This window comes from Cyanistes caeruleus, chromosome 3 (assembly GCF_971803275.1).
Source record: "Cyanistes caeruleus chromosome 3, bCyaCae1.hap1.1, whole genome shotgun sequence".
Classification (NCBI taxonomy): domain Eukaryota; kingdom Metazoa; phylum Chordata; class Aves; order Passeriformes; family Paridae; genus Cyanistes; species Cyanistes caeruleus.
The window spans coordinates 7,358,414-7,386,244 of record NC_141703.1 but is presented as its reverse complement, the minus strand read 5'-3'; the positions used below and the strand labels follow the sequence as shown (position 1 = coordinate 7,386,244).

Genomic DNA, 27,831 nt, shown 5'->3' with positions numbered 1-27,831 from the left:
GATGAGGACGGTGGGCACCGGCCACGGGGGGGACCCGGACCCCGCACGGACCCGCCGGCGGCGGCGACTCAGGTGGGTCCCGGGCGGAGCATCACCGTGCCCGGTGCGGGCGGGGGGCGCCGGGCAGCTCTCCCCCGCCCAGCCCAGCCCAGCCCTGCCCTGCCCGCTCCCCGCCGCACTCACTTGCCGATCACCTCGCAGAGCTCGTACACGTCCTCGAACAGCACGTCGTCGTCGGCCATGGTCCGGGCGGGGGGGCTCAGCCCGAGAGGCGGCGGCCCCGGGGACGCCCGGCTCCCCCGCCGCTCAGCGCCCACCGCCACCACGGTAAATCCCGGCCGCTCCCAGCGCCGCCCGCCCGCCCGGGGCTCCCGCGGCCGCGCCGGGACTCCCCGCTCCTGCCGCTCCTCCTCCGCCTCCTGCCGCGGCCGCCGCCGCTCCCCGCGCGTGTCGCACCCCCCGCGCCCCCGCCCCCTCCCTCCCGCGCTCAGCCGCGGCTCCCGGCGGGCGGCTCCGGCTCAGCGGGGCGGCGCGGGAGCCATGGAGGGGATCGGGGCGGGCGGCAGCGCCGGGTCGCTCCCTCGCCGGGCGGGAGCGGGGAGCGCGTGCCCGGGCGGGCGGGAGCGCCGGGAGGGAGGATAATAGTGGGAGGGGGAAGGGCGGGGGGGGGGGGGAGTCTAGGCGCGGGCGCTGATCCCGCTCCCGGGCGCGAGGAGGAGGCGGCGGCGGAGAGGCGGCGGTCGCGACAGGCGGTCGCGATAGGCGCTCGCGGTACCGAAAGGCGGGCGGGCGCGCGCGCGCTCCCGGAGCCGCCGCCGCCGTCACGCAAACCCGTCACGGGGGCGGGCACCGCCGGGGGCGCGCGCGCACGCGCGCGCGGCGGGCCACGCCTCCAGGAAAAACCACGCCCCCAACCGCCCGCTCGAGGGGTCCGGGGAGGCGCGAGGGGAGGAGTGGGGTGGGGGCCCGCGCAGGCGCGGGGCGCGATGACGTCACGGCGCGGGGAGGGTGTGTGACGTCATGGCGCGGGGAGGGGGTCGGGGTGCGGGTGCCGCTCGCTCTGACGGCCCTCATGGCCCCTGACAGCCCCCGGGCCCCACCGCCCCCGCGGCTGCAGCACCCGCCGCAGGGACGGGGGGGTCCCGCCGCAGGGACGGGGGGGTCCCGCCGCACAGGTGGGACCCGCGTTTGCACGAACCGGGCTGTGGCAATAAAGAACCTCTGCGGGAACAAGGGCTCGCACAGCTTTGTCCAGTGCTTTATTTTTCATTCTGTATATTCCAACAGGATGTAAGTATTTTCTGCGGCACGATCTGAACCGCCTTTGTTATTGGGAAAACAGGTTTTTTTATCCCTAAAAGTAGTGAATTCGCGTTTTGGGAGCGCGCCTCCAGACGCTCTTCAGGCGCTGCCGTTTCTCGGTGCAGCGCCTGAAAACCAAGTGCGAGACACCGGGTGGATTGTGAAACGCCTGAATGCTTACCTGATTCATTGTTCCGTGGTTTTTAACGTGTTGCACGTGTGTGCTTTTCCAGGTTTATGGAAACTTGGCTGCTTTGTGGAAGAAAGCAAAGCTCTCCTGAAGGAATTAGGCAGGAACTCTTGCAGGTTTTTTTTTTTTTTTTTTTTTTTCTTGTAGTGTTTATGTCTGTCAAGCTACTTTAGCACACATGCAGCTTCTTAAAACTCATTGACCGAGGTAAGTTATGGAATTGTTCCCCAGACAGAGAAAAAAACTGTCAGAGCAGAATTATCTGATGAAATGGTTTAAGGGTTGGCTATAAAACATGAAAGCTGACAACACTTTACCTTGTTCCTGTCTCCAGACAAATTTAAAAGGAAAAAAAATCAAGAAAAACAGTGAGAATAATTACATCTAATTAATTATGTCTGATAATTACATCACTGCACAGTGCTGTCTTACAAGGTGAGAAACATTCCTGTGGGTCTGTGCTCCATCTCATACCAACCTTTAAAAAATATTTAAACCACCATGTGCTCTTTGGACTGCAAACAAAAAGCTGATAAATTTAAACTGTTCTCTAAATTTCACACAGCTAAACGTGGGCACCCATTTTTTCCTTTTGCAGGCCCGCGAGGCTGAGTCCCACACAGGTCACTCAGTAAGAATTTTTAGTATATGGGTGAGTGTTCACTTAGCTTTGAGCTGAAATAGTCTAAAAAGCAATCGTGAGAAGTTAACATAAAAGCAATTAAAAAGTGCACAAGGAAGAAAATTGCTGGTGATGGATTTCTTCCTGAGCTGGGGGAAATGCTTTGGCTACTCCAGCAGCATCACCTGATGGAGGTGTTGCCTTTGGATGCCGAGTGGTCGGTGTCACACAAGGCCACATTGCCCAGGTGTGACAGCTTAAACTGAATAAAAGTTTACCAGGCATAAAATATGGTGGCCTTTGTACCAAAATATTGTGATAGAGCAAACCGTTTAAGAACTTGAGAGGATACTTGGGTTGGTTTTGGGGCTAGGCAGCATGTGAGCGTAGCTTTCTGCTAAAGGACAAGATCCTGGGGCACAGGTTGGGGGTTAGTTGTGGTCCTGATAAGAAAGTTTCTTGGAAGACACCAAACAGAAATGGGCTTTTGCTGAAGAAAGGTGGTCCATTCCCTGGCATCCAGGAAATGCCAGTAGGCATCTGGCCTACTTGAAGGGTCCTGCTTACCTTCCAGGCAGGAGGGAGGGTAGTGGCTGCTTTTTTATAGGCTGAACTTTTTTCTTTTCTTTTTTTTTTTTTTTTTTGGGTTTGGTTTGGGTTTTTTTCCCTATCCTTGAGCAAATAATGCACTTGTTAAGAGCAGCCATAACATTAACTAGGATCACAAGAAGCAAGGTGGATGTATCAAACCTGTCAGTTGTCCACACTCAGCACAGGGGGAGAGTGGGCACGGGTGCTGCCTCCCGTTTGAATTGCATGAGAAGAATCTGTCTGAAACAGGATTTGTGTGTAGATCTGGATCATACAAAGTTGCATAGTGAGCAAGGATATCACTGCATCAGCAGTTACTGGAACAATTGAGAACTGTGCTGTAACTCTGTTTCAGATTGAATGGGCTCAGGAAAATATGAGCATTAGTCTGCCAGCAGCCAGGACCCAGTAGCATGATAATCCAAGCAGAGCATTTACAGGTATGTTTGTGATCAGAAATTCCAGCCACAAGTTCAAAAGTGAAAGTTCCCTTTCATAAGCAAGCATTCTTGATTTTCACCCATGTATCCAGTATGGATCCTTATAGATTCTGGGATTAAATTAATAATTCTGAAATACATACATGTAACATCAAAACGTGTGTAACCATGATGTTTGACATATGAGGAGAAGAAACTTTGCACTTGAGACCTGAAATGATTTACTGGCAAGGTAATGGCCTGAAAACAGATCAGGGCATCAGTCATTTCAGACCTGGGAGACGGACTTTTTGATCAAGAAAGAGCAAGAGAAGTACACTGAGTGTTCACATGAGGAAATGCCCTACAGCCCCTGGTAGCCTTCCACAAAGCACTGCATGTGTTTGACCTGCCTGTCTTCCACATTTTGGACAGGCTGGTTAAGGTTGTGTATGTTTAGATTATCCACTATTGCATTCAAAAAATGCTGAGGAGTAGCTGAGTGTGAGCTTGGGCACTAGAAAACTTATTTCTTAAAATTTTGTGGAGTTTTCAAGTTTTATTTGCCTGGGATCTTCTCAGGGTTTACTCATACAGTCTGCACAGCATGAACCACAGGGCAGGTAAGTTGTTCAAAAGTTGGTTTTGGAACAGTAGTTATCAGTTATCCAAAGAGCCTTTATGTTGTGTTCATTTAAAAGTTTGATGTAAAAGGTACACCATGATGAAGAACAGGAAATTTCAGTGGTTTGACAGTGTTCTGTTATCCCACAGATGTAGGAAGCACCAAATCCTGTTCCTCAGATTTCGATTTTACAGGACCCTGGGTGCTTTGATCTGTAACCCCTGCAATAATTCCCTCCCTCTTAAAAAGTTTGAGAGTGACACTGAAGGTGAGTGTGAGCTGTTAGTATTCTGTAAGAGAGAATATTGCAGGCCTTACCAGGTTTCTGATAAACTGCCATATTGTTTATGAGCTGAAAATAGTTCATACTTTGGGCAGTAGAAATTTGTTTTGGTTGAAATGAAAAGAGAACGTGTTTTGATCACAACAGGCACAGACATTTTCACTCCTTCTAAAAACTGGCAGTGAAAAGAACCCTAAAAAGCCATTAGCTGACCTGGAATAGGTCTGGATGACTTCTTGCAAAAGTCTATCATTAAATCAGCTTGGAATCTACCATGTTGCAGGGTAGGCTGCAGCTGCAGATCTCAGGTGTAGCACACAAGTTGTGCCACACTGTAATTAGGGAGGCCAGGTTTCCCACAAATGCTTGTCTTAACAGGTGCCTGATGTTTGTCTGGGAAGATAAATCTCCCACTGCATTTTTTTTTCCCAGTGGAATTGTTTTTAAGTTCCTTCACAGTGTCAATTCTCCATTGCTCAATTAGATGGGGACTCTCACTGCCACCTTTCTTCAATGAAGCCACTTCTCTTCAAAAAGCAGTTGGAGCTTATCTCAGGGATCTGTACCTTGCCCCTCACTAATTCTGTTGGAGTTGACTGCCAGGTTCAAAAGTTCCTGGGAGAGTTACATGTAGTATGAACACGGAAAAACCTCTTTTCCTTGGGCATCAGGCTGAGAGGTGCCTCTTTGGAATGAGGAATTTGCTTTCACTGCCCTTGAGACATGGTGACCACATCCCTTTCCTCTGACACTTGGCTCACACTGACCTGGGGCCAGTAACCAGACAGGTCTTGGTCAAGGGAAAGAGTCACTTTCCTCATCTGTAATTAGACTGTATTCATAATTAAACAGAAATTATGATAACACTACTGAAGATGGGCATTAAACTAAACCAAAGCTGACCCAATCTGATACTGTCGGAATTATCACAAATTACCTTTCAAAATCAACTTCCAAAGGGGAAACAGTCCCAGGTAAGTCTGAAAACATCAAAAGAGAGAGGAATATTTTAAAATTACACAAACCCTTATTTAATAGCTTCTTTAGCTATTCCTTGCCATTCTGCTGATTTTCCCCTTCCTTGTGTACCATGTATCTGTGTCTTGATTGCATTACTAGAGGTGTTTATTTCTTCTCTCTCCAACTGCAGCTTTTCCTCATTGATCGGATTAAATTACAAGAACTGTAGAGGAAATCTCTCCAGGATGTTTTTATTGAAACTTTTTACAATTAAAAAGAGAGGTTAAAACCAGGTAATAAAACCAACTGAAAATTCCAATTATCTTTTCATCATTTGCAACCATATGCTACAGTCATGCACCTGTATAGAGAAAAAATAATTAAAAAACGCATTATAAAGACAATATTAAAATGCTAAGTACTAGCACAAACATATGGAAAATAATAACCTTTTTATTTTCCTTTCATGTCTTTCTTTCCTTCTTGCATTTCTCACTCTCCTGTCTTTTGTACAAGATTATTAAGCTCTTTTGACTAGGCAGGTCCCTAATAGAAACTCTAGAAGGGCCCCACAAAGCAGAGCAAATGCCCAGAGGAGCTTTGGTGTAGATAAATGGCAGGGAAAACTTCATTGAGAGGAAATCCTCATCTACATCATCCATGCTGAATGCTGAACTTGGAACTGGTGGTTGCAGCTCTGGAAAGATCCCTCAGACTCAGCCAGGCAGTTTTCTGAAAGCACTGCTGTGGGGTGCAGAGACAGTAAAAAAAAAAAGCCAGGGCAGTATTGGGTGTGTCAGGAGAGGCATGAAAACAAGGAAGAAGGTGTCATTCTGTCTCCACATAAAACTCTGGTGCACCCACAGCTGGAGGGCTGGGATGTTTGAGGCATTCCCATCTCCAGGAGGATGGCAAAGGAGTTTGCAAAGGAGCAGAGAGAAAATGGCAACAAAAACAACCCAGGGATGAGCCAGCTGCCTTGCCAGGAGAGGGCAAAAGGCTGGGACTTGGACTTGTCAGTTTCCAGAGAAGACACCTGAGGTAAGGTATACTTGACATTTACAAAAGCATGAAGGTGAAAACAGAACTGTAGTTCAAACCCTGCACTATGGAAACTGAGGGATGACCCATGAAGCAAGTAGGAAGGTAGTTTAAGACAGACCCTACCTTCAAAAAAATACTATATGCACACACTAGATAGCAAACTGTGGAGGCCAGTGGGCTGATTAACAAAGGATCCACAGCTCTCCCTTGGAGGGAAAGCTCCTAGATGAGCTCACTGTCAGGGCAACAAAAGGAGTTGCCCCCAGCATGCCTTACAGCCCATGCAAATTTTATGTATGGCATGCAAATTCTATGTATCCTGTTGGTCCTTCCCCTTTGCTCCACCCCAAACCCTCAGCTGACTGGTCCTGATGCTCCTATATAAGCCCCTGTTTCCGTCTGACTATCTGGAGTTTTTTGTCCCTGATACCTTCATGGTAGCTGGAGTTCTCCTTGTTCCTGGACCAAGAATAAAGATTTCTTGTGGAACACAACACAAGACTCCCATCCTGTGTTGCCCAGACATTGCCTGATGAGCTCCAATCTCTCAACAGCCCTTTCCAGGGCTCAGAGCTGTGATCACTCTGCAGGGCAGAGAGTGCCTGTGCACCCCATGTCCTTCCAAGGACACTTCTCTGGGAAGGTCACAGCGCCTGGACCACTGCCCAGGCTGTGACAGCAAACTTTCTGAGAACTTGTTGCCACAGGAAGCTGTGGACACCAGTAATACCAGGAGGCTCAAAAAGGAATAAAAGAATTTCAGGGATGACACATTTTTATAAAAAAAACCTCAGGATGGAATAGGCAGGGGTGTGCTGTGGAGCAGGCGTGGTACAACAACAGTAGGTGCTGGGGAAGTGCAAGGGTTGCAGGCTGTGACCAGGCCTTCATTCACTTTCAAAGCTGTCTCCTACTGCCACTGCTCTGTTTTCATTTTCAAAGATGAAAAGATTCAGTTTTCACTATTTGTACAGTCAGTTCACTATATTGTACAGTCAGCTTCTCCACATTCAGGTGAATCCCAAGAGTCAGCACATCTGGAATTCAAATAATATCATTACCCAGGAAGGCCATGCTATTGATCTCAGTCTTTCCACCTGGGTAAGGAGGGCTAGGTGAACCCATTAGGGCATTTCTTATGTTCTCAGCCTCTTAGTTTTATTCCATGTTTCATTTTTCATTCCAATCTTTGTCCTTTATTTTGTCCTCATTCTGCCACCAATTTATTTTCCAAACACTACTTATGAGGTTTAAGATACCTAATTTTTCTTACTGCATTTCCCAGATCACTATTCTATTAAGGTGCAGTAATGCAGTACAAAGCTGACAAGGCTTGCAGTTGAAGGCTTCTAAGACATAGGTATGGCTTTACCACTTATCCTATAGGCTCAGGGTAAGCTAAGCTTGCCACATTTTATAACTTTAGAAGAGAATTCTAATTCTGTAAATAATTATTTACTATTTCATCATCTTTTCCATCCAGCTTTTTTATTTTTCCCCTGGTTTTCTCAACCTATTTTTTTCAGATGGGGAATACCTTCACAGAAGTGTGAACACCCTCTGCCTGACCATTTAGTTGCTTCCTGCTTCCTTCTCCCTCCTATGCTTTCCCTTTCTGGAGTATTATGCTGGCATTACATGATTATTCACACCCAAATTTCCAGGGTTTTTTTATACTTCAAGAGCAAAACCACCTGCAATGGAAAGAGTTGCTTTTGACTTTCTGATTCAGACTGCCCAAGTAACCATTGAGAAAATTCTTGTAAACTTTTACCTGCAGGAATCCAAGCCATAGATGGTTTGCAACAGATCTTTGAAATTTAGCAGGAGAAAAACTTGTGGTGGGCAAAGGTGTAAGGTTTACCATGTGCCATGAAATTCTATTCAGGTCTGTCAGAGGGGAAAACTGGGAGAAAAATGCCAATTTTGCTTATGTTTGCAACAGCACTCTGACAGCCATCCAAGGGGACTGGCCACAGGCATCCTCATCCCTGGCAGTGTCCACAGCATTCACATTGTGCTGGGAGCCTGACTCTCTGGCTGCAGCTGAAAAGCTGTTGTGAAAGTGAAGTTTGGAGACAGCAGAGAGAGAAAAAGACTGCCAGACTTTATAACAGCTCTCTCTAAACCCAGTACATAGCATGTCTCTGATCACTCCCTTCATGGGCTCTCCTTTATTTTGAAGAAATTTGAGCCATTCTCCCTTGATGATCACCTGTGCACTGCACATGGCCCAAATCTCAGCAGTGAGTCCTTGGGGCCTTTTCACTTGGAAGGAAGAAATGCTTCTACAAAGGCAATATTTTTCCTTGGGAAAAGGCACTTGTGTGCTAAGTGCAAGACTATTTTTGTGATTGCTGCCCTATTTGCTCTCACTATTGGAATGTCAGTGGAGAATATAACAGAAGGTGGCAAGAAGTGGGAGAAGGATCTTGATGTAAGGACAGGAGAGCGACACATAGGTGAGCAAATTGTTATTTATGTTATAGTAATGTGTGGTCCCCAGTGATGCTTTGCTCGGTGTCTTTACATCAGGCCAATATGCTCAGCTTCAGGGTTTTTTGGGCCACCAGTGCTCATCTGGAGACAAGACTCACCCTCAATTTTCTCACAGCACCAGGTGTACAGCATCATCAAACAAGACCATTTCTCTGGTCTTGCACCAATGCAAAATATGTTATTATAGAAACAGAGGAAAACGAAGGTTCATAGAAATACGTAAACACTGTCTAAAGAGCTGCAAATGCCTCTTCTAACCTCATCTCACTCATGATGACTGCTAATCAGAAGCTCTGTCTGATGCTGGTGATGTCCTTAGGACAAAGAATCCAAAATCTAGCAGAGCTAAGTTCTGAGGATTTTATTTTTACAGTAATTTAAGAAGGACAAAACTTTATGAATAATTAATTTTTCTGTGAGGAAAATAGCCAGAAGTAACACTTGTTGCTGACAGTCCACCCAGACTTCTGTCCTGTAAGAGGCACAGGGACAGAAAAGCATCTCTGAGGCCAGCCCAGAGCAGAAATGCACACTGGTGTCCTTCCCATGGTGTCCACCATTCAGATCCCTCAGATCCCTTGCTGTTTGAGCTCTGTGAGGATTTTCCAGTGCCATGGTGTCCATTTTGTGCTCCATACCCACAGACTTCAGCTGTGCCTGTGCTCAGTCATTAAAGGTCAGTAAAGGACACCTCTTAGACTGGAAGCTTGAGTTCAGTCATAATAATTTATTATTTCAAATGAGAGCCAGACAGGGCCAAGTATTTTCTCCTTTAAGAAGAAAGGAGATGCTGTCTAGAAATCTTCTAAGTACCTATTTACAGCAATTGTCAGATCAGTGGGTAAATCCTACCTGAAGTGGAAAAGCTGTGACTCACATTATTGACAGGTTTGATTTGGGTTGTGTTGTCCTTCCTTTGGTGCCTTTGGTTGGAAGTATGACGATAATCAGGGAGCAGATGTTGCCCAGAGTAGCTGTACCTGTCCAGAACCATGTCAGCTCAAGGATGTGAAGGGCACAAAGACCAGGAATTAATTATGTACAAGGAAATGCACTTGGCTTGTCTCTGCTGTACAGATGCAGCCAGTGCCCAGCTGGTCAGATAAACCAAGATTTTGACAAACTGGTCAGTTCTGTTTTCTCATCCTGTAGGTTTCTAACAAAGAATCATATACAAATAATCTCATTAACTTTAGACCTCAGTGGTCTCCATCTGAGCTAATTGCATGGGCTTCCTTTACAGTCAAAAGACAGAGATTATTCTGAGGCATAATCAGTCTGGATATGCTGGGGAGGCAGCAAGGAGCCCCAGCAAGTTTCCCTCAAAAAAATTAGAGATTTTTTTTTCCTTTGATCTTTCAAAGGGGGATGCTTTAAATTCTTCTGTTAATATAGTAATAGATGCCCTAAAACAAAAGGAGAAGATTACTAGCTTTTAAAAAAGTAATGAGAAAGGTATTTTTTTCCTTGTCTGGCTTTCACAGAAATGAAAAAATGTCTCCTCGGTGTTTCTGTGTTCTGGAAGCAGCAGGCACCATAGAGTTTGATAAAGATCTGTCTGACTTGGAGTGTGAGCTCCTAACAAGAGCAGTGCAATTTGTAGCATGTATTTAACAACTGGTTCAAGCCAGAACCTCTTAAAGACAAGGTTCTCAGCAACTTCCCTCTGCATCATGAAATTAAATATTAACATAATAAGGAAGTTCAGTTCCTAACCTAATCTAACTTAATGAACAAGCACATGTTCAATTAGGCTCTGAGGTACTCTGCACTGATTCATGGAATTGGAAATATCTCCCAGCGTATCAATACTCCTGCTGTCAGATGGCAGCAAGTCTGTTAGCTCCACTTGTGCCACGTCCTGAAACGAATTCATCTCAGCTTGCTGCGGCTGTCAGAATTTCTCAGGTGAAATGGCAGTGCTGGAACTTCTCCTCTGGACAAAGTGTCACGTATTCCTCTGCATCTGTCCACCTGGTGTGTCAAGTTTGTCTCTGGCCACAGGGTATTTCTTACAACATTATTGCTGTTTGCTGTCATTGCTCTTCATTATAGGCATTCCCACAGTTGTTTCTTAGAAAATGGTGACAGCTCCTGGTATCCCAGATTATGCTTCCCTTTTACCTTCCCCCACCTCGTATTTTTTCCCCTGTATCTGCTGGTTGCTATGACTTTGACATGAATTCCCAGTAAGCACTCAAGTGCAGGTACTCTTGTTTTCAGTTTTCAGTTGAATAAAATGTAAGCAAGTAACAAGTCATGTTACAGTGGTACCACTCCATTATTAACAGCACTAAGTACAGATCAGAATTGGCATCCATTCCTGTGTATTCTTCAACATTTTCTGCTGGCCTGTAGAAGCTGGAGATGATGGAGGTTATGGTTATATCGACTAAATTTGTATTTCAGAACAGAATGGTTAAGCAGGACCCCGATAAATGTCAGACATTCCTGTATCAGGCCTAGCATAAGGGCTCAAATTTGGGATGTCATCTTTCTAAGCTGGTGTCATTTCTAGCAACACTGTTCCAGGAAAATGAGAATACTCTCAACACACATCTAGGATAAGGGACTGCTGACTGGAGATTTTCCTTTCCAGCCAGGACATGCAAGCTTGCTTCTCCTTTGCATTGGGAACAAGTACTTGCTGTATCATATGACAAGTCTTACCACTTCCTTGATGAATTCATTTGTTTAGGATAAGGACAAATCTCTATGCCATTTTCTTAACATTTTCAATCCCTAAATGAATTTCCTTCGCTCATTTTATAATTTTTCAATGACATTTTAGAAATGAGCACTCCAGTCTCTTTAAGCATCCATCTCACATTAGGAGCACCCCCCCAATTCGAGCTTGATAAAGATTATCAGTAAAGACAGAATAATATACTGGGCACAGTATGTAAATAGTTTTAATTACATTTTGTAAAAAACTTGTTTGTAAGAGCAGGTTTGACAAACAAAGTCTGTATTCTGAGTTTACTGTTGTTTTTTTTTTATCTCCTTGATTCATGTAAAATCTGACTCTGGACCTTGAACCACAGCCCAGTTTTCAAGTGAGTGAGTGTGCTTGCAGCCACCAAAACTTTCCTAGGTTTGCATTTAACTTGCAAATCATATTTCTGTAGCTGAATATTGTCATTTTAAGTACTATTTTCCATGTCTTTTTCAGCTAAAAGTTATCTCTGGGGAATGAGAGCATGAACCTTTTTAGTTGTGCAACTATTGACACCCACGTGCAGCTCAAAGAGAATCAAAGAGTCGTAGAATGGTTTGGATTGGGACCTTAAAAATCATCTCCTTCCAGCTCCCCTGCCATGGGCAGGGACACCTTCCACTAGACCAGGTTGCTCAGAGCTCCCTCCAACCTGGCCTTGAGCACTTCCAGGGATGGGGCAGCCACAAACTCTCTGGGAAACCTGTGTCAGGGCCTCACCACCATCACTGTTAGAGAACTTGCACCATTGTCATTCTTGGAGTGGGTGGAAGAAAACTTTATGTTGTGATTACTTTCACAGGCCTCTTTCTCCTTCAGCTTCTCAAGAGCTTTGTCACTGGCAGTGGCACTTGTTTCTTGAGTGCTTTGCTGTGTCCTCTGCTCTGCAGAGTGCCAGGCTTAGAAAGCTGGTTCTGGCAGCTCTGTCAGGCACAAATTTGCATGCAACGTTTGTCTCTCCAAGGAATCTTTAAGCCCTTTGTTGTCTGTCAGGCTAGGTATACTAATGATAACATCAACTTCCCTCGTGTGATCATTTCCTAAACCATTCTAGAAAATGAGATGGATTAATGAAGACTTATTATTTAAATTGCTGAAGGTACCCAGCTCATTTTTGACTGAACACAGGAGCTTCTGCCACGACTGCTACAACCAGAATGGATGTTCACTGGTCCCTAAGCATCCAGCACAACCCAGCTGTAAGATTATATGCCTTAGTTTCAAGCTCATAAACTAAAGAAGCTATGACAAAATTTCTGAGTGTCCTCACATGCTAAGCTGGTTGTCTATGAAAGCAAAAGCTGTGCATGGGTTGATTTGCTCCCCTGAAAGATCACGATTTCAAATTGCCTCAGATATCTGTTCTGTTCATTGTGGTCTTCAGCGAAGTTACACTCTTAGTTTTATTTTTGGTCCTGGGCTTTATTCTCTAAGCCTGCAGAGCCAAGATGTTTGAGCGATTCATTCCTGTCTGGTTTCTCTCTGGCTGCCATGGCTTAACCTGGCTCTGTGCACCAGCTCTTGGCATTTTCCAGGGCTCTGGAAAGCTGTGGTTCTCTGCCCTGGCCGCTTTACAGCTGCTACTGTCGGCTCACAGTGGCTGTGGCTCAGAAAACGTTCAGGTCTTGCACTTTGAAGTCTCTGGATGTCACTCATAACTAATCACTCGTCTCTGGAACGTCCTCCCCAATGCTGAAAGTGTTTATAGAAATAATTTGCTGCGGATAGGCAAAAAACTGCTGGCAATTTAATAGTAATTAAAAAATTTCCATTTCAGCACTTGAATGTTTCCATCTTCAATGCAAAAACATCACAGGTCTCTGCAGCTGTCACCCTCAGCAGACCACTGTGCTGTTACTCAGCATATCATGCTTCTATCAGAATTACATTTGGAATAAAAAGTTAAAGTTTTAAAAAGAACTTCTGCTTTTTGTTTTATTGTAAGTTTAACCTCTCACTTCAAATAAGAGGAAGCTGGTAACATTGTTTGCCCCATTTATTAGATACTGAATTATGCATTTGCCTGATTTTTTATTTTACCTTTTCCTCTTTATTCTCTGATTTTCCATGTTACACAAATGACACAGTAGCCCTAAATATAGCAGAAGATTGCTCATGAGACTCTCTTAAATTAATCTTATTAAAATAATTGATTAAACTTGGTTCTTGACTAAAAATTAAATCTTCCTTTTTTCCTCTTTGTTTGACTCAAGGTCAATTTTAAGCACCTTTGTCATTCTTCAACAGATAGGCTCAATATTCTGGAAAACATTTTGAGGAGAAATAACACAGAGAAAGAGCACAGAGAAAGCTTGTTCCCACACAGTTCTAAACCTCTAGGGTTCAATTCTGTGGCATGGTGAAAGATCACATGTATAATCTGCTCCTTAAACTTGGGACCTCTAATATCTAGGGCTAAGTGTGTGTTTAAGTATCTGAAAACTTTGTGTTGTCTGTTTACCTGAGTCAGCCCTCTGGATGGTGATAAATAAATTCAAGTACCCTGTGAAAGCATGCCTGGCTCATTTTCAAGCACTACGGTAAAAAGACCTTTCTCCAAGGGGGAGATAATGCAGGGGAAATACTAACTGAGGAATCCACCACCAAATTCAGTATATAGCCTGCCCTGGATAATTTCTTTGCTTCTTCTTCTCACTGCTGAATAACAAGCCTTTAGAGAGCGGACTTTCAGGTCATGTTGACTGGACATAAACATGAAGAAATTATTACTCCCAAACACATTTCTAAGTATTTTTTCTCCTGTCTTCCTAATACACTTATGAGAGGGATACTAAGTGAAAAGTTATCTTTACAGTATGATAGGCTGTTGCCAGGAACTCAGCATGAATGATCAAACAATTTTACTAATCTGTTTTTAATGCAGCATACAGAGGTAAGGAAGAATTGTGTCCTACACAAATACAACACAAAATCAGAATAATATTTTCTGATTCAAGTATCAGCATGTGGAAAAGAAAAGAAAAGAAAAAGTTTGCTCTGAAGTCAGCCATTTAGATGCTTTGGCAGAGAGAAAGTCAGAAGTTCTGCTGAAATAAGGAAAGAAATAAGTAGAATATGGAGATCAAAGCCAGCCTACACTGTAGGATAACCAGCTGTCATTGGCTGGTCTCTCTGTGGTGCATTTATTTAAATACATATGTATTAAAATAGTAATTGTTCTACATTCCTAAAGCTCTCTCTCTTCTATTTGCATATTGGTCTTGCATAATTTTGAATGGGACTAAATTGCTTCACTAATTTTGACTAATATTTTAAATGAAGCTGCCAAAAAGTTACAACCCTAATTTACCTAATAGATTTGCTTCTATGAACTTTCCTCCAAGCTATTGCCTGAGTAAATATATTAAAAGTTCAAGTGGTGTAATTTATCTCAGGGCTTCTGCAGTTGGAGTACTGTGCAATGCTTCATGTAGTCAAAAAACAATGCAGTTAAGCATTTATTGTCTAAAATGACAATACTGGAACAAACTGTTCAGATTCTTTAATTATGTTAAACATGTTAAGACCTTGAAATTAATATCTGCAGCATATGAGTGCTTTAATACTACCAAGTTCTGAATTTGAGAAGGAAGATACACATTTGACAAAAAATGTTTATATACATGATTACAAGGACCATTTAAGGGACAGGAAACAGTGGGGGCTATTGAGACAGAAACCAGGAAAATGAGTGGTATAAAACATTTTTTCACCAAGAACATTTGGTTTCTCATGAGAATTTCCCCCAGCCCAGCATTAGAATGGTTAAAGTTGAACCCAAACATTTGGCAACTGTGCCCTGCTTGGAAATATTTATAGAAGGCTAATACTTAGCAGGTGGTAAAATTTTCCTACCAAGAATCTCCAAGCATTTTACAAAACGTTAATAATCAGGCTTCATAAAAAATTAACGCGCAGCTTTTCCAGATGTGCCTGCTGCTGGAGGCGGGTGGTGCAAAGCTGTGCCTCTCCTCAGTTCTCCCTGTTCCACCCAGAAAAGAACTCCTTGGGCAGCTGTCAGAGTATTCAGGGATGTGCAGAGGAGCAAGACGCTGCTTGCTCAGTGCTCACGTACCCTGGCTTGTGATGCTCTGATGGAGGCATCGAAGAAACCGCCAGGAATCAGCACTGAGGCAAACAGACCTGGCAAATCCGTGATGTTGTTAAGCACCACCTGCACTGGAGAAAGGAGAGAGATTTGGAAAGGTTAGGAAACTTACTGAAGGTTACACTGCCAGTAGCTGGCAGAGCCGGAGCAAGAATCCAGTGTTGACTCTGAGTCTTGCACCTGCATCACGGGGCTGGCTTTTATTCCAGGGAGCTACGGCTCAAATGGGAAATGAGAGACACTGCGAAGGTATTAGACAGCTGAACAGATTGTAAGTGCTCTGGACAATCTTGTGATTACAGCCCTTGTGAGCTTTGCTTAACTGCTGGGTAAATAGGATTAAACAATTATGAATAGGTACAAGGCACCTAAGAGGATATAATGTGGTAGGAACAAACACTTTTCTATCAAGGAAAATGCAAGATTTTCTACAGAAATGAGTAATAAAAAAATTACTTAATTTCTGAAAAATTCTTTGTGGGAACCTGTGAAAAAAGCTAGCTGTTGTGGAGGAAGAGAAAGTTGTTATAGAAACACAGAGAGACAGATACGGAAATGTCAGAAGAAGTGGCAGAATGGCCTGAGGCTGAGTACCAGTACTCGGTGATTAATGTAATTTGCAATCTGTAAAAGAATGATCAGTGAGGTGGCAACATTTGCAATACGACAAAATTGTCTGGGATAATTAAAACAAGACAAGAGCAAAGAACGCTATGGAGATAGCTAAGCTAGGTCACTGAGCATCAGATGAAAATTAATGTGGGTACTGCATTTTGGAAGAATTACCTGAACTGCTGTCAGAGGTCGAAGTTAATGGCAACCAGTGAAAAAAAATCTGAGTGAAAATGTCAGTGCAAACCTAGGAGTGGCATTGAAGAATTTACGGATTCATATGGAAGAAACCAGTGGTGTGTTTATTTAGAACCTGTTAATTCTAGTTATCACATGAAAGGAATGAGTGGCCTAAGCATTTAGAAGCAACTGGGAGGAATGACATGGAAAAATTTCCATATAAAGGATTTTCATGTTAGGATTATCTAGATAAGAAGTGAATATGTAGCTGTAGAGTGCACATTAAAAAAGTTAAGGGAAGATATTTCATGTTCTTATATTTTTAATTGTAATACAAGAGCAAAAAGATGTTCAAACAATCCAAACATCAAACAAAAAAAGATAAAACTTATATTTAACTGAAGACAGAATGGATAATAGGTAGAAATGGATGCAATACTGCACTATACTTCTGAGGCTGGGAGTAGAACCAGATGGAGGAATGTAAAATGTCCTCAATTAGAACATACTACACAATGCATAGAAGTGAAGAGAAAGGATAGTAAAAACAAGCCTTAAAATAAGGAAATGGAGTGGCTATTTCATCTTTGCATTAAAAAACTGGATTTTGTCTCCCTCATCTGAAGCACCAGGGACTGTCAACAGCTGCTGACATGATCTTAGATGAGCTACTGTCATTGAGTCTACCCATTGGGAAGTCAAAGGTGCTAATTAGAAGAATCAATATGAACAATAGAAAAAACAGCAGATTGTGCCACTTTCATATTTGGGATAGTCAGATGCTTCATTCTTTTTAATCAGGGAGTTTATTTGCACAGGGGGTATATAAAATTGACCATAATAATTAGTTTAGGCAGTATGCTTATACTTAGATTCAGGTATTTCTGTTTATAAGGAATGCTTTTATGGTTATTTTCAGTCTCAGTCAGCAGGAGACAGTCAGTGTATAGGCACAGAGTAGTTCCTTTATCAGCATTGAGGAGCACATGACCTATATAGCCCTGCCATCTGCCCATCTCTTACGCCAAGGTAAATCTGCCTCACTAAACTACTTCACAAAAGAAAGGAAATGCAGCTAAGGCAAATTTATTAATAACCAGAAATCCTCAACTGTCCTATGAGCATCAGAACAAGGATCAGAACAAAGTGGTTTTGCTGTTGCACCATGATCACTTCTGTAGCTATCTGAGCAAACCAGAGGTCAGAAATATTTCCATTTAAAATAAACAATCATTTGCAGAGTAGTGAGTTATCCCACAGAGCCATGAAGACTCCTGTCTCCATCTTTGTTTTCTTCCTGTCTTAGTGGCTGGGTTTTCCATCCTGTAGAGAACAACAGAATGTGCCTGAGGTGTGCCCCAGCTCATTATCCTGCCCTTTTGTGCTGCTGAGTTTGTGTCTTTTCCATTTCCCTAATAGCGTGGATGTCCACAATGTAAGAAGTCTCATGAGCTGTGTCCAGTCAATTGATCTTAAATTTTGATGGGCTCAATGCAATGTCAAATAAAGGCCATAAATCTCCTGGAGGACAGCTTTCACTTTCTGATATAATCAGAATAGAGGCAAAAATTAAGCAGCACAGATGTAATTCTTTAGCATATATTCTCTTCAGAAAGAGATTCCCATGTCATGGGTGCTGTCCAGCCAGAGTACATTACTAAAGGGACCTGTGTGGTGACCTGAGTCCTTTTGGTCACATAAAACTCAGCAGCACCTCAGGTTAGGGGCAGAAGTGACTGCCCTGGCTGCCAAGCTGTGAACCCCCATTTGCCTGGGGCTGCCTCTAGGTGAGTTAACTGGGTGTAGATAACAAAGAGTTCCCCCACCCAGGTGTTACAGGAGCCTTTCACCCCACCCTGCTCTTACTTAAACATCTTATTAAAAGTAGTCACCTTGCCCCCATGAAAGAATTATATTTCAGCAGAACCTTGAAGAGTTTAGATTTTTCTCATAATGATGGTTTGTTTTTAAAACATAGCTCAATTAGCACTTAAAGAGTTGCATTTAAGTAGCTTGCTGTAGCTCTTCAGTCCACATCTATAGCCTTTTTTTCTTTTTTTTCATTTCTCCTGAAAAACAACTGGTTCCTATCTTCTACTGTATTATCCAGTATGTAGGGACTTCTGCTGAGGATGTGCCAGTGTTAGAGCTTCAGGAGCGCTCAGCTGACAGCTGCACCATGGCAGCTGAGCTGGGACCCCTTTGCTCCCCTGCCAGAGCTGATCATCCTCCACTGCTGTGCTCCAGAGGCGGTGGAGTTTGCTCAGACTCCACCAGGGTGAAGGAAGGAGATGCTAAGCAGAGGAGAAGACATGGGCATGTGTCTGCTCAGGCATTTGCTGCTCTACAGTGTGAAGTGCACTCTGCCAAAACACCAGTTAGTATTTCCACAGCATTCCTGAAGCCATAAAAGTGTCATTCCATACATCCTCAGGTGTTAAAGCTTATTTAGAAATACCTTCATCCCCTATGTCATGTCTCTTGCTCTAGAGACCTGAAATTGACTGGACATAAGCTGGTAAATTCTAATTTAGGGATGTTCACAGCTGAGCTCCTTAAATATGAAGGGATTCTGCTTTAAGAGCTTGGTCTCCTGTTATGGAAAGAAGGCTTATAGTTATACCTAGCCTTTTCTTAGTTCTGTACTTAAAACCATTTCTTAAAGTTCTTCAGAGTTAATTTCAGGTTTTTAGTACTCCTAAGCTCTCTTTGGTTCAAAAATGCATAGCTTTATTCTGTAGTTCTACCTATAAATAAAAACATTTTTCTCTTAATCCTGGTGTCTGTGATAATCTGTTTGTATCAATCCTGATCAAAGGTACACCTTTGAACTTTGGAATATTTTCTAGAGAATATTCCCATATTTGTCTGTGTGCCTAATTCTGATTTTTACCTAATTTCTCATGTTTTTATCATACCTCCCTACAATCCCTTCTCTCTCTGCTCAGTTTATCCCACAGCCTGCATGAATCTCACTCTGCCAGTGTCTGTCTTGTCACACTTCACTCCCACTGCCAGGACCTTCTCTTTAATGGACAGTTCAGGTTCCCAGAATTTCCTAATTTCCCTCTGAGCAATCTTTTCGGAGAAATACCGCCCCTTTTAACTCAGCCATTACCACCTACCAACAGTAAGGCTTTGGGAATTCTTTTTTAAGCTCTACCTTTGTTGCATTTAAACTCCATTGGTTTTAATAGCCCAGCCATTAAAAAGTCAGAGAGTGAAAGCTGTAAGAATAACACACCGAATCTTACCTTGGCTATTAAGGGAGAGTGGTTTCTAAACACGAGAAATAATGTCAGTGAGACACTGCCTGAGGCCCTGGAAACACTCCAGCCCACAGTGTAGGAGTTTTTTCAGGGTGGCAGCAGGGTGTGTGCCATTACATCCCTACCCATGGTTCGGCTTAGATCGCAGCTGCCTGGCAGTGCCAGGGCCAAATGGCAAAAGCAAGAGGTCAGAACCCAGGATAATCAGTCAGTCCCCTGATGTCAGGGTGTAGTAAGGGAATTTCAGCCTCTTTAGGGCCACATGTGCTGTTCAGTTCACTCTTGCCTCTCCCTTTGCCTGTCCCCTCTGCTCACAGGAGAGTCTCTCATGGTGCCACAAAGGCTTTTTTATGACGGAGTGATTAGAAGATGAGTCTCACCTGCTCTGATTAGATCTGGTTCAGCAAGGTTAAAGCAGCTGCTTTAAAGATTGTCTGGCAGACTGGGGAAGGATCTCCTGTTTGTCTGTCTGGGCTGGCTTCAGACAATCCCCTCCCAGAAATCCAGCTGGTTTGATAAGAATTCCTGACAGCCAGGCCCTGAGTTCCCTGTTTCTGGCTGGCTTAGCCTTCATTCAGCCTGACTCTTGTCATCCAAGCCAGGGGATGTTTCCAACTTGCTGAGCACTCAAGAAACCCCTGGCCAGAAGTGCTGTTAGGACTTTTTGTTAGACAAAGTTGTAAAATGGGGTAAAATGAGGGCTCCAGACAACCTGCCTGTTGTTCCTGTGTCAGATGTGCTGTTTTGTGAGGCACCAGCTGAGTGAATGTATCCTGCAAGTGAAGGTTGAGCTTCTCTATAGTTTGTGAATAACCAGGAGTGGCATTTCTGCACGGGGGGCATAGTTAATGACTTTCAGCGAGATTCTTGAAGTCCAATGATTGTTAAGGACACCCCAGTTTAGGCTGCCAGGAGTCTGCACAGTACTTCAAAAGAAAAATGTAGCTAAGATTAACATTTGTCTATAAGTATTTGGTAACTCGGTCTATAAAGGAAGCAGACAAATTCTACTGAGAATTGAAACTTCTAAAATAATTTTCTTCCATAACTATATTGCAGGTTATTTTATTGGGAGATGCTGTTTACACAGAAATAAAAGTATGTAATCTCAAATTTCATACCAGGCTATTTAATTTCATAATGAGCAAAGAAAAAAAATTGAAATATACATAGAATAAGTTGTTTGTATCAACGTGAAATGGCAAAATACTAAACCAAATAGTCCCCTAAATAAACAGCCATGGATGAAACCCTGTGCTTAAAAGTCAATTGCTTTTTGATGAGGCTGGAAAAAATGTTGTTTTTTCCTCCAGCCCAAGTACTGTCAAAAAGATATTCAAATATACATGCTGGCTGGCTGTATGGGAGGAAGATTGCTACAAGCCTTGCTTATCTGGGTATTTGTGATGTATGCAGCATGACATCACCTCAAAATGTATTGCTGGCAGTAATGGAACTTTGTAGAAGGTATTGAAGTTCCTGTTTATATTGTTTAATTTTTTCTGATTTATCCACTCTGCTTGGGGATTCTTTTGTCTAGCAGCCTTGGTGGTGTTTTATGTGTCTGCTATCATTGGAGATATAATGGTGAGCATTGCTAATGGGCAGAGTGAGGCGAGTGCCAGCAGTATTTACAGTATATTTACACTACTGGACAACTTGCAGGTTATCTATTCACTATTAACCTGCCTAATATCCAAGTGCTAAATCAGAAGAGGGCAGTAAAGGAGAATTACATGGGAGATGTAACAATGGGGAAAATATTATTCCCTAAGGAAAAATACTCAAACCTGTATGCCTGGCTTCATCCAGACTACAACTGTTTACTCTTCCCAGGACTTGAAATTAAAAAAGAATGCTTTAACGTCACAATTCTCATCCCAGAAAGAAGTAGGTTTACAGCAAATAGAAGCTGGTAGCTACACAGAGAAAGAGGTGGGGAGGAAGAAAGGTGCATCAGATATAACAGCTTGTTAATTCAGGGATGGGTAGAAGTGAGTCTCCTGGAACTAAGGGTGGTAGAGTTTAAACCAGGGCGAGGAGATGTGCATCCATGGACATCAGTCACTGTGTGAGTGCTCTTTGCCAAACATCTTCTGCCTTCCAGGACAATGAGTTAACAGTGCTGTGTTTCATGGCATTGCTTTGAGACGTCATTGTTAACTTGGTTGGGCGCTGTGCTGGGTTTGCATGGCCTGGTTTTGAAGCAGGGGGCTACAGGGGTGGTTTCTGTGAGAAGGTGCTAGAAGCCTCCCCCATGTCCAGCAGAGCCAACCCCTGATGGCTCCAGGATGGAGCCGCTGCTGGCCAGGGCTGGGCCAGTCAGAAAAGGCAGTAACACCTCTGGGATAACAAATTCAAGAAGGAAAACAAGTTCCAGTGCAGATGTAATTGCAGGCAGAGAGGAGCAGGGTGAGAACATGAGAGGAGCAGCCCTGCAGACACCAAGGCCAGAGCAGAGGGAGCGGCAGGAGCTGCTCCAGGGGCTGGAGCTGAGATTCCCCTGCAGCCCCTGGTGAGGCCGGGGTGAGGCAGCTGTGCCCTGCAGCCCCTGGAGGGCACAGGGATGCAGAGATCCACCTGCAGCCCATGGAGGGGACCCAAAATGGAGCAGGGGGATGCTGAGAGGAGGCTGTGAACCCATGGGAGGCCTGTGCTGGAGCAGGGTCCTGGCTGGGAGCTGCAGAGCTGTGCAGAGAGGAGCCCACCCTGGAGCAGGTTTCCTGGCAGGACTTGTGACCCTGTGGGGGACCCAGGCTGGAGCAGGCTGTGCCCGAGGGACTGACCCTGTGGGAGAGTGACCCACAGTTTATGGGGAACTGTTTCCTGTGGGATGGACTCATGCTGGAGAAGTTCATGGGAACAATCTCCCATGGGAGGGATCCCCCACTGGAGCAGGGGAAGGACTCCTCTCCCTGAGCAGTGGCAGGAGCAAGGTGTGATGAACTGACCATAACCCCCATTGCCCATCTCCCTGTGCCACTGGGGGGGAGGAGGGAGGGCTGGGAAAGAGGAAAGGGTGGGAGGAAGTTATTTTCACAATTTATTTTTACTTCTCATTATCCTGCTCTGATTTTGTTGGTAATAAATTCAATTAATATCCCCAATCTGAGTCTGTGTTGCCTGTGATGGTTTTCAGTGAGTGATTTCTCCATGTTCTTAGCTCTTGAACCTTTCACTGTATTTTCTCTGCCTTTCCACCTGAGGAGGGGAGTGACAGAGTGACTTTGGTGGGTGTCTGGCATCAAGACAGGGTCAACCCCCCACAGTGTTTTTGGTACTGAAACCCAGGACCATGAGGATTTTGAAATAAGGATGGTAATTGGGAGAGATAATGGGCAAAACATGGATTGAAAAAATATTAGAGAGTAGGAAGACCATAGGGAACTTCTGTTGTAACTTTCTGATGAAAGGACAAGGGGTGGTTTTTGTGTAAATTGCCCATTTTGTTCTGTGCTGCAATGATGTTATTTTGGTTTTTATGTGTGGGGAATTTTTTGCTGGTTTTTTGGTTGGGTTTGTTGACATACATGAAGGTTGTGTGATCACTGTGAATTTAATGATAATTCTTAAATATATGATTCACAGAAATGAGAGGTGAAAGGGGAGACACGAGGGGGACAGCAGGGAGACAGGAGGGTCAACCTACCACAGGTACCCAGACCCCAGTGATTTTATTACCTGATTTCACCTGGATGAGGGTGCAGAGAGCCATAGCCATCATCTACCAGTCCAAAGAGACAAAACTGACTTTTTTTTCCCCTGGGATATATATACATGTATGAAACTAAATCCTTTGAAAAATGATGTGCTGAAAGCACAGTGTATATTTCAATAGTGACTGATTCAAATTCTAACACAGTTGGTAATTTCTTTTGAAAAATTAAATTGCGATCTAGACAAGAGGCTTCTTTGCTGAGTTACAAATCATATTAAGAGATAATTTTTACAAAACTAAAATGATAATCATGACTATTATTATTAAAATGGCATTGCCACATCATAAACCCTCATAAATGCAGTGCTGTATGGTTTATGAAAACATCCATGTAGTTTCCTGTACTCCTGCTATGAAGCATTTGAAACAGAAAGATTTTAACTTTCCATAATCAAAGTTCCACTTTCTACCTCTGGAATTTTTTACAAAAGCCAGATTGGTTATTTGGGTTTTTTGGGGGTTTTTTTGTTAGTTTTTTTTTTGTTTGTTTGTTTGTTTTTGTTTATTTTTGATTTCTTTGTTTGTTTTCATTTTGTTGGTGTTGTTATTTGGTTTTTGGGGTTTTTTTTTGGTTGTTATTGTTTTTCAGTTTTTGGTGTGTTTTTCTGTTTATTTGTGGGGTTTTTTTTTTGTTTCCTTCATTAATGTATTTCTTTCAGAAGCCTGGTGTTGCTCTGGCCCCTGTGCCTTAGGATTTGTCCAGAAGCCATCCTGGCAGGACACAGGACACACGAGTTTGTTCATCAGAAGAGGGAAGGTTCTTCTCCACTGAGTCTCAGGCAGGACCTGAGCTTGGGTACTCAGGTTTGTGGATCCCAGGTCTCTTCTGAAAGCAAAAAAATTCTTAATTGAAGAAATGAAGGCTTTATTCAGGTACCATCACACTCACATCCTGGCTGCCCTTGGTATTTGGGTCCTTAATTTAACCTCTGAACTTCACCACCAGGAGATCAAATTCACTTCTGTCTCTGAGTTTGTAGATGTGCACTGGATTGCTGCATTCCTGATCTTATCTCTGGGAAGAAATTGAAGGACCAAACCTTTTCCAGCACAGCTTCTCTCCCCATGGCACATGAACCCCCCTGGAAGCACATCAGGTGCTGCAGTGTCAATAATTATTGCTTTTTTGCAGTCATGCAAGTGTTAGAAAATGGACATTTCCAACCAGTTACTGACTGCAGTAGTGAGAGTGCAGGGTTAGGGAAAGAGCAAGATTCAGCCTGACCCTGCACACTCCTGTCCTCATGTAACCAGGGACACCAATATCTGTGTTTTCTCCTAAAATGGCTGGTGGCTTTGGGCCTGGAGCACACAGGAGCTTGTAATGACATGGCTCTGCTATCCCTGAATTTTCTGTCTACTGTAACACCATGGAAGCATACTGGCATTTGGCACTTTTAGGTACCCTAATTGCCTTTAGGAGTTATGGATTAATTTGTCTCCTTATTCTTATACCTCATTACTAGATTACACTCCAATGAGAGTCTGCAGTATGTCTTTCTAGGTTGAAAAAAATGAATAGTCCAGTTTAAAGTCTAGGGAGAACACAGTTCACTGCATTTTTTTTTTGCTGCCTAAGCAATTATTTATGCTGTATGAAGTGACAATTATAGGCTGCTCCTGAGAGCAGTTTCCCATATTCACTTGCCCATATCACTGCCTGCAAGGGGCACCAGTGATGAACATGACTGTAAAAGACCCATCAAAAATGTTTTCACTAACACAAGATTACCCCAGACTTCTGCTGGAAATTTCACTTTTCTTCTCTGGCAAGAATTTCGTCCATGTATTGTTAAATTGAATGTTCTGAAGCTTGTATTGTGTGGTGCTGAATGTTGAAGCTAAATACCGAGTGCAATCCCATTTTGTTTTTTAAGTTGCAGTTTACTGTTTGAAGACGAGTTGCTGTAGCTCATCTGAATAATGGTTTAGTTCTTAAGAGAGCTAACAGCAGTGCTGTCCCAAAGCACCAAATTAGGAAGCAGGAGAGCATGTAGGAGTTTAATTTGTAAGCTTATGATGGGGCACAAAACCAGCTCATCTGTTAGGAACACACAGATGAAAGACAAAACTGGTGGATCTAATAATTGTGTTCAACAGTAAAGTGTTTGGGGACTGTAATAGTTGGAAAATTACAGAAATCTCTCTAGGTTTCCATGAAACCAAAGCTGCTTTGGAGAAGGAAAATATTTCCTAGCATATTCTGCAAAAAGGAAAGAATATTGTAATTATTATTAACAGATGTTAGAGGGAACTAGTAAGTTAGGTTAATTTTAATTTTTCAGATAGTAAGCCCAAGAGAAACAAGTTGCAAAAATGTTAAAAAACATTCTTATGCCTTATTGAGGCAAATAAAGGTAATTTGTATAATTGAGGTTCATTTGGCAAAAAGTACTAACTGAGATAATTGTTCCAAATTTTGATTAGCTTTGGTTACCATGTTAGAGTTAAAATTCCTTCTTTTCTTCAAGACTGTCCTCCCACATGTAGGTTCATGGCCTCTCGTGTAGTTTCAGCCTTCTGTACTCATCTGTTGTTGAAGCTGCATATTTTGTTGTAAATTCTGGTTTAATGGCAGAAAGCTTTGGGCTTGTCCTGGCCTCCAAATATCTTCTAGTCATCTTTTAGAAAAGTAGCTTTGAAGTATTGTGTTGTGTTTCTTCATTTCTTAAAAAGAGGCTGTATTATTTTTTTTCTCTCATGATTCCAGTGTGTCAGCAAACCTTTGAAGAGATGATGGGTGTCATGTATGTTCTGAGGCAGTGTCCCTCCAGGAGAGTGCAGAGGGGCATGAGGAATTTCCACTGAGGAGCGGGTGACCTGTATGAGCCCACATTGCCATATCCCCCCTTCTCTTCCTTCCCTTTCTGTGTTTTTGGCTGCAGACCTGTAATGCTGGTAATCCCTAGACTCTGCTCCCTACTGCTTCCTGCTCTGATTAGCTGAGACAAGAGATGCTGAGCCCATCAGATGAGCAGACACTTTCTGCCTGTTCTGCTGCCTGCCATGAGCTTGTTCCCCTTGTGTGGAACATCCTTCTTGAAAGCTTTGGTGCAGTTTATCTCCATGTAGTTTTGTGGAAAAGTGTCACATGTTCCTGTGTGCTAAACATTTTCCAGATGAGAGGAAGACTTTTTAAATGTGATGCAGGAGTCAAGCATCTCTGAAGTTTGGGAGGCATCAAGGCTCTGTCTGCCCCTGACCTCTGGCTGGCAGTGTCTCGTTACAATAAAAGCAGGCTTCTAAATATAGCAGTGGCTAATTGCTTCCTGGATTTTCAAAAAATCTTTAGCATTGGGAAGTTCACTCATGTTGCTTTACAGCTCTGTCCAGCTGGCAGCACCTTCACTTGAACCGCAATGACAGCAGGTAATTGTAACAGAACAGTCCCTGTCAAAACAAGGAAGATCTACTATGCCACTGGATAATGAAATGGAACAACTCATGCAAGCAATAAAGGAAAAGCACTGCTGGAAAGATGGAAAGTCATATTCAGGCCTTTAAAGACTATGAAAACAGTACAGTAAAAGAGTGGGCTGTTGAGTATATCACGGCACAACAGGAGAACTGTGCTCACAAGCAGCATCTGTAGACTTGCTTTGCATCAGGAATTCTCGCTGAGCAGCTGTGGTGTTCATTCCCAGCATCATTAGCATTTCCTTTATGGAATCCCTGGGTGGAAACTCCCCTATTCCAGTACACTGGCAGTTTCTGAGACCAGCCCACGCCAAACAATTTAGAAAATGGTGTAGAAAACAACAATGAAATATATCGCGTGTAGTCTTCCTAAATCCTCAGAGTTAAGAGGGAGATTTTGCTATTTGCTTTGCATTAATGTTTTTCAGTGCTTTGTGATCTCTTTCACTCCATTCTTTCAAGTTATACAAACTTCTACCCTTTTTTGGAATTATTTTATTTTTTTATGCCTAGCAATGTGAACTCTATCAGTAACCTCGTGTGCAAGTCTGAATGTGTTTTCTATTTTACTGACGCTGTCCTAGTGCTGGCTTATGTGAAACAGTAATTAAGGAACATCCATCTACCTGCTGTACATGAATCATTATTTTATGTATAATGCTATTATACTTTTTAATAGTAACTGAAGTCAGTGCTCTTGCAGCACTGTGCTGGAAGGATGCTCAAGTCAGTTTCAAATCAGCTCTCCCAGCTGCTGCTGCTGCAGCTCGGTGGCACCAGCACTGAGCACAGCTGGGAGCACAGAGCCTGAGCTGCACTGCTGCACTTCCAGGAGCAATTCCAGCTCCCTCAGTCACTGCAGTGGGGCTACAACTTCATCTTTCCACTGCTTCCCCCTGTAGTGGGTTTGTCACCTAATTCAGTTACAGGTTCACCTAATTTGTTTATTTGTCACCTCATTCAGAGCTTGTTTATTAGCAGCTGCCTTTCTTTCTGGGAGTGTGTTTGCCATATGTTTATGTGCACTGCTTTTGTCAAAGACTAAGTTCTTGGGTGTTCTAGAAACACCACACATAAATTATAGTATATGTATGCATGGGTAGGAAGGACTGTCCTTTCACTTCATTACTCTCAGAATCTCTTCCCTCTGGTAAACCACAGTGTTTTCTTCCAAAGGAACTTCCAGTGGCAATATCCTTAGGATCACAGCAGGAGCAGATGACTGTGACATTGTGAGAGGGAAAGAGGTGAAGTCTGCCCAGTTCCTTGCCCTCTG

At 43.4% G+C, this 27,831-nt stretch overlaps 2 protein-coding genes across 14 annotated transcripts in view; one reads left to right on the top strand and one right to left on the bottom strand.

Moving 5' to 3' along the window:
* The window catches only part of CASK (calcium/calmodulin dependent serine protein kinase), a 191,318-nt gene extending 190,444 nt beyond the window's left edge, over window positions 1–874 (bottom strand). For 7 of the 13 annotated variants that reach the window (XM_086879634.1, XM_086879635.1, XM_086879637.1 and 4 more), the window contains exon 1: window positions 184–341. In XM_086879634.1, the coding sequence (XP_086735760.1) occupies window positions 184–242 (59 nt within the window). In that variant the 5' untranslated portion in view covers window positions 243–341. Of the gene's footprint in view, window positions 1–183; window positions 612–764 lie in introns of those variants that run through there. The other 6 variants (XM_086879636.1, XM_086879639.1, XM_086879643.1 and 3 more) reach the window with 2 other exon arrangements.
* Window positions 875–985: 111 nt separating this feature from the next.
* LOC111927108 (uncharacterized) lies at window positions 986–26,389 on the top strand. Its single transcript, XM_086879648.1, has 6 exons — window positions 986–1,290; window positions 1,536–1,608; window positions 2,091–2,144; window positions 3,061–3,145; window positions 5,183–5,285; window positions 23,798–26,389. Exons 1-4 carry the CDS (start codon window positions 1,073–1,075, stop codon window positions 3,115–3,117), a joined length of 402 nt encoding a protein of 133 aa, XP_086735774.1. The 5' UTR covers window positions 986–1,072; the 3' UTR covers window positions 3,118–3,145; window positions 5,183–5,285; window positions 23,798–26,389.
* Window positions 26,390–27,831: the final 1,442 nt, after the last annotated feature.

Coding starts and splice junctions, on each gene's coding strand:
- LOC111927108 (XM_086879648.1), top strand. CDS start 1,073: ATGGCCCCTGACAGCCCCCGGGCCCCACCGCCCCCGCGGCTGCAGCAC. Junction 1,291..1,535: donor TCTGTATATTCCAACAGGAT/GTAAGTATTTTC, acceptor GTGCTTTTCCAG/GTTTATGGAAACTTGGCTGC. Junction 1,609..2,090: donor TTAGGCAGGAACTCTTGCAG/GTTTTTTTTTTT, acceptor TTCCTTTTGCAG/GCCCGCGAGGCTGAGTCCCA.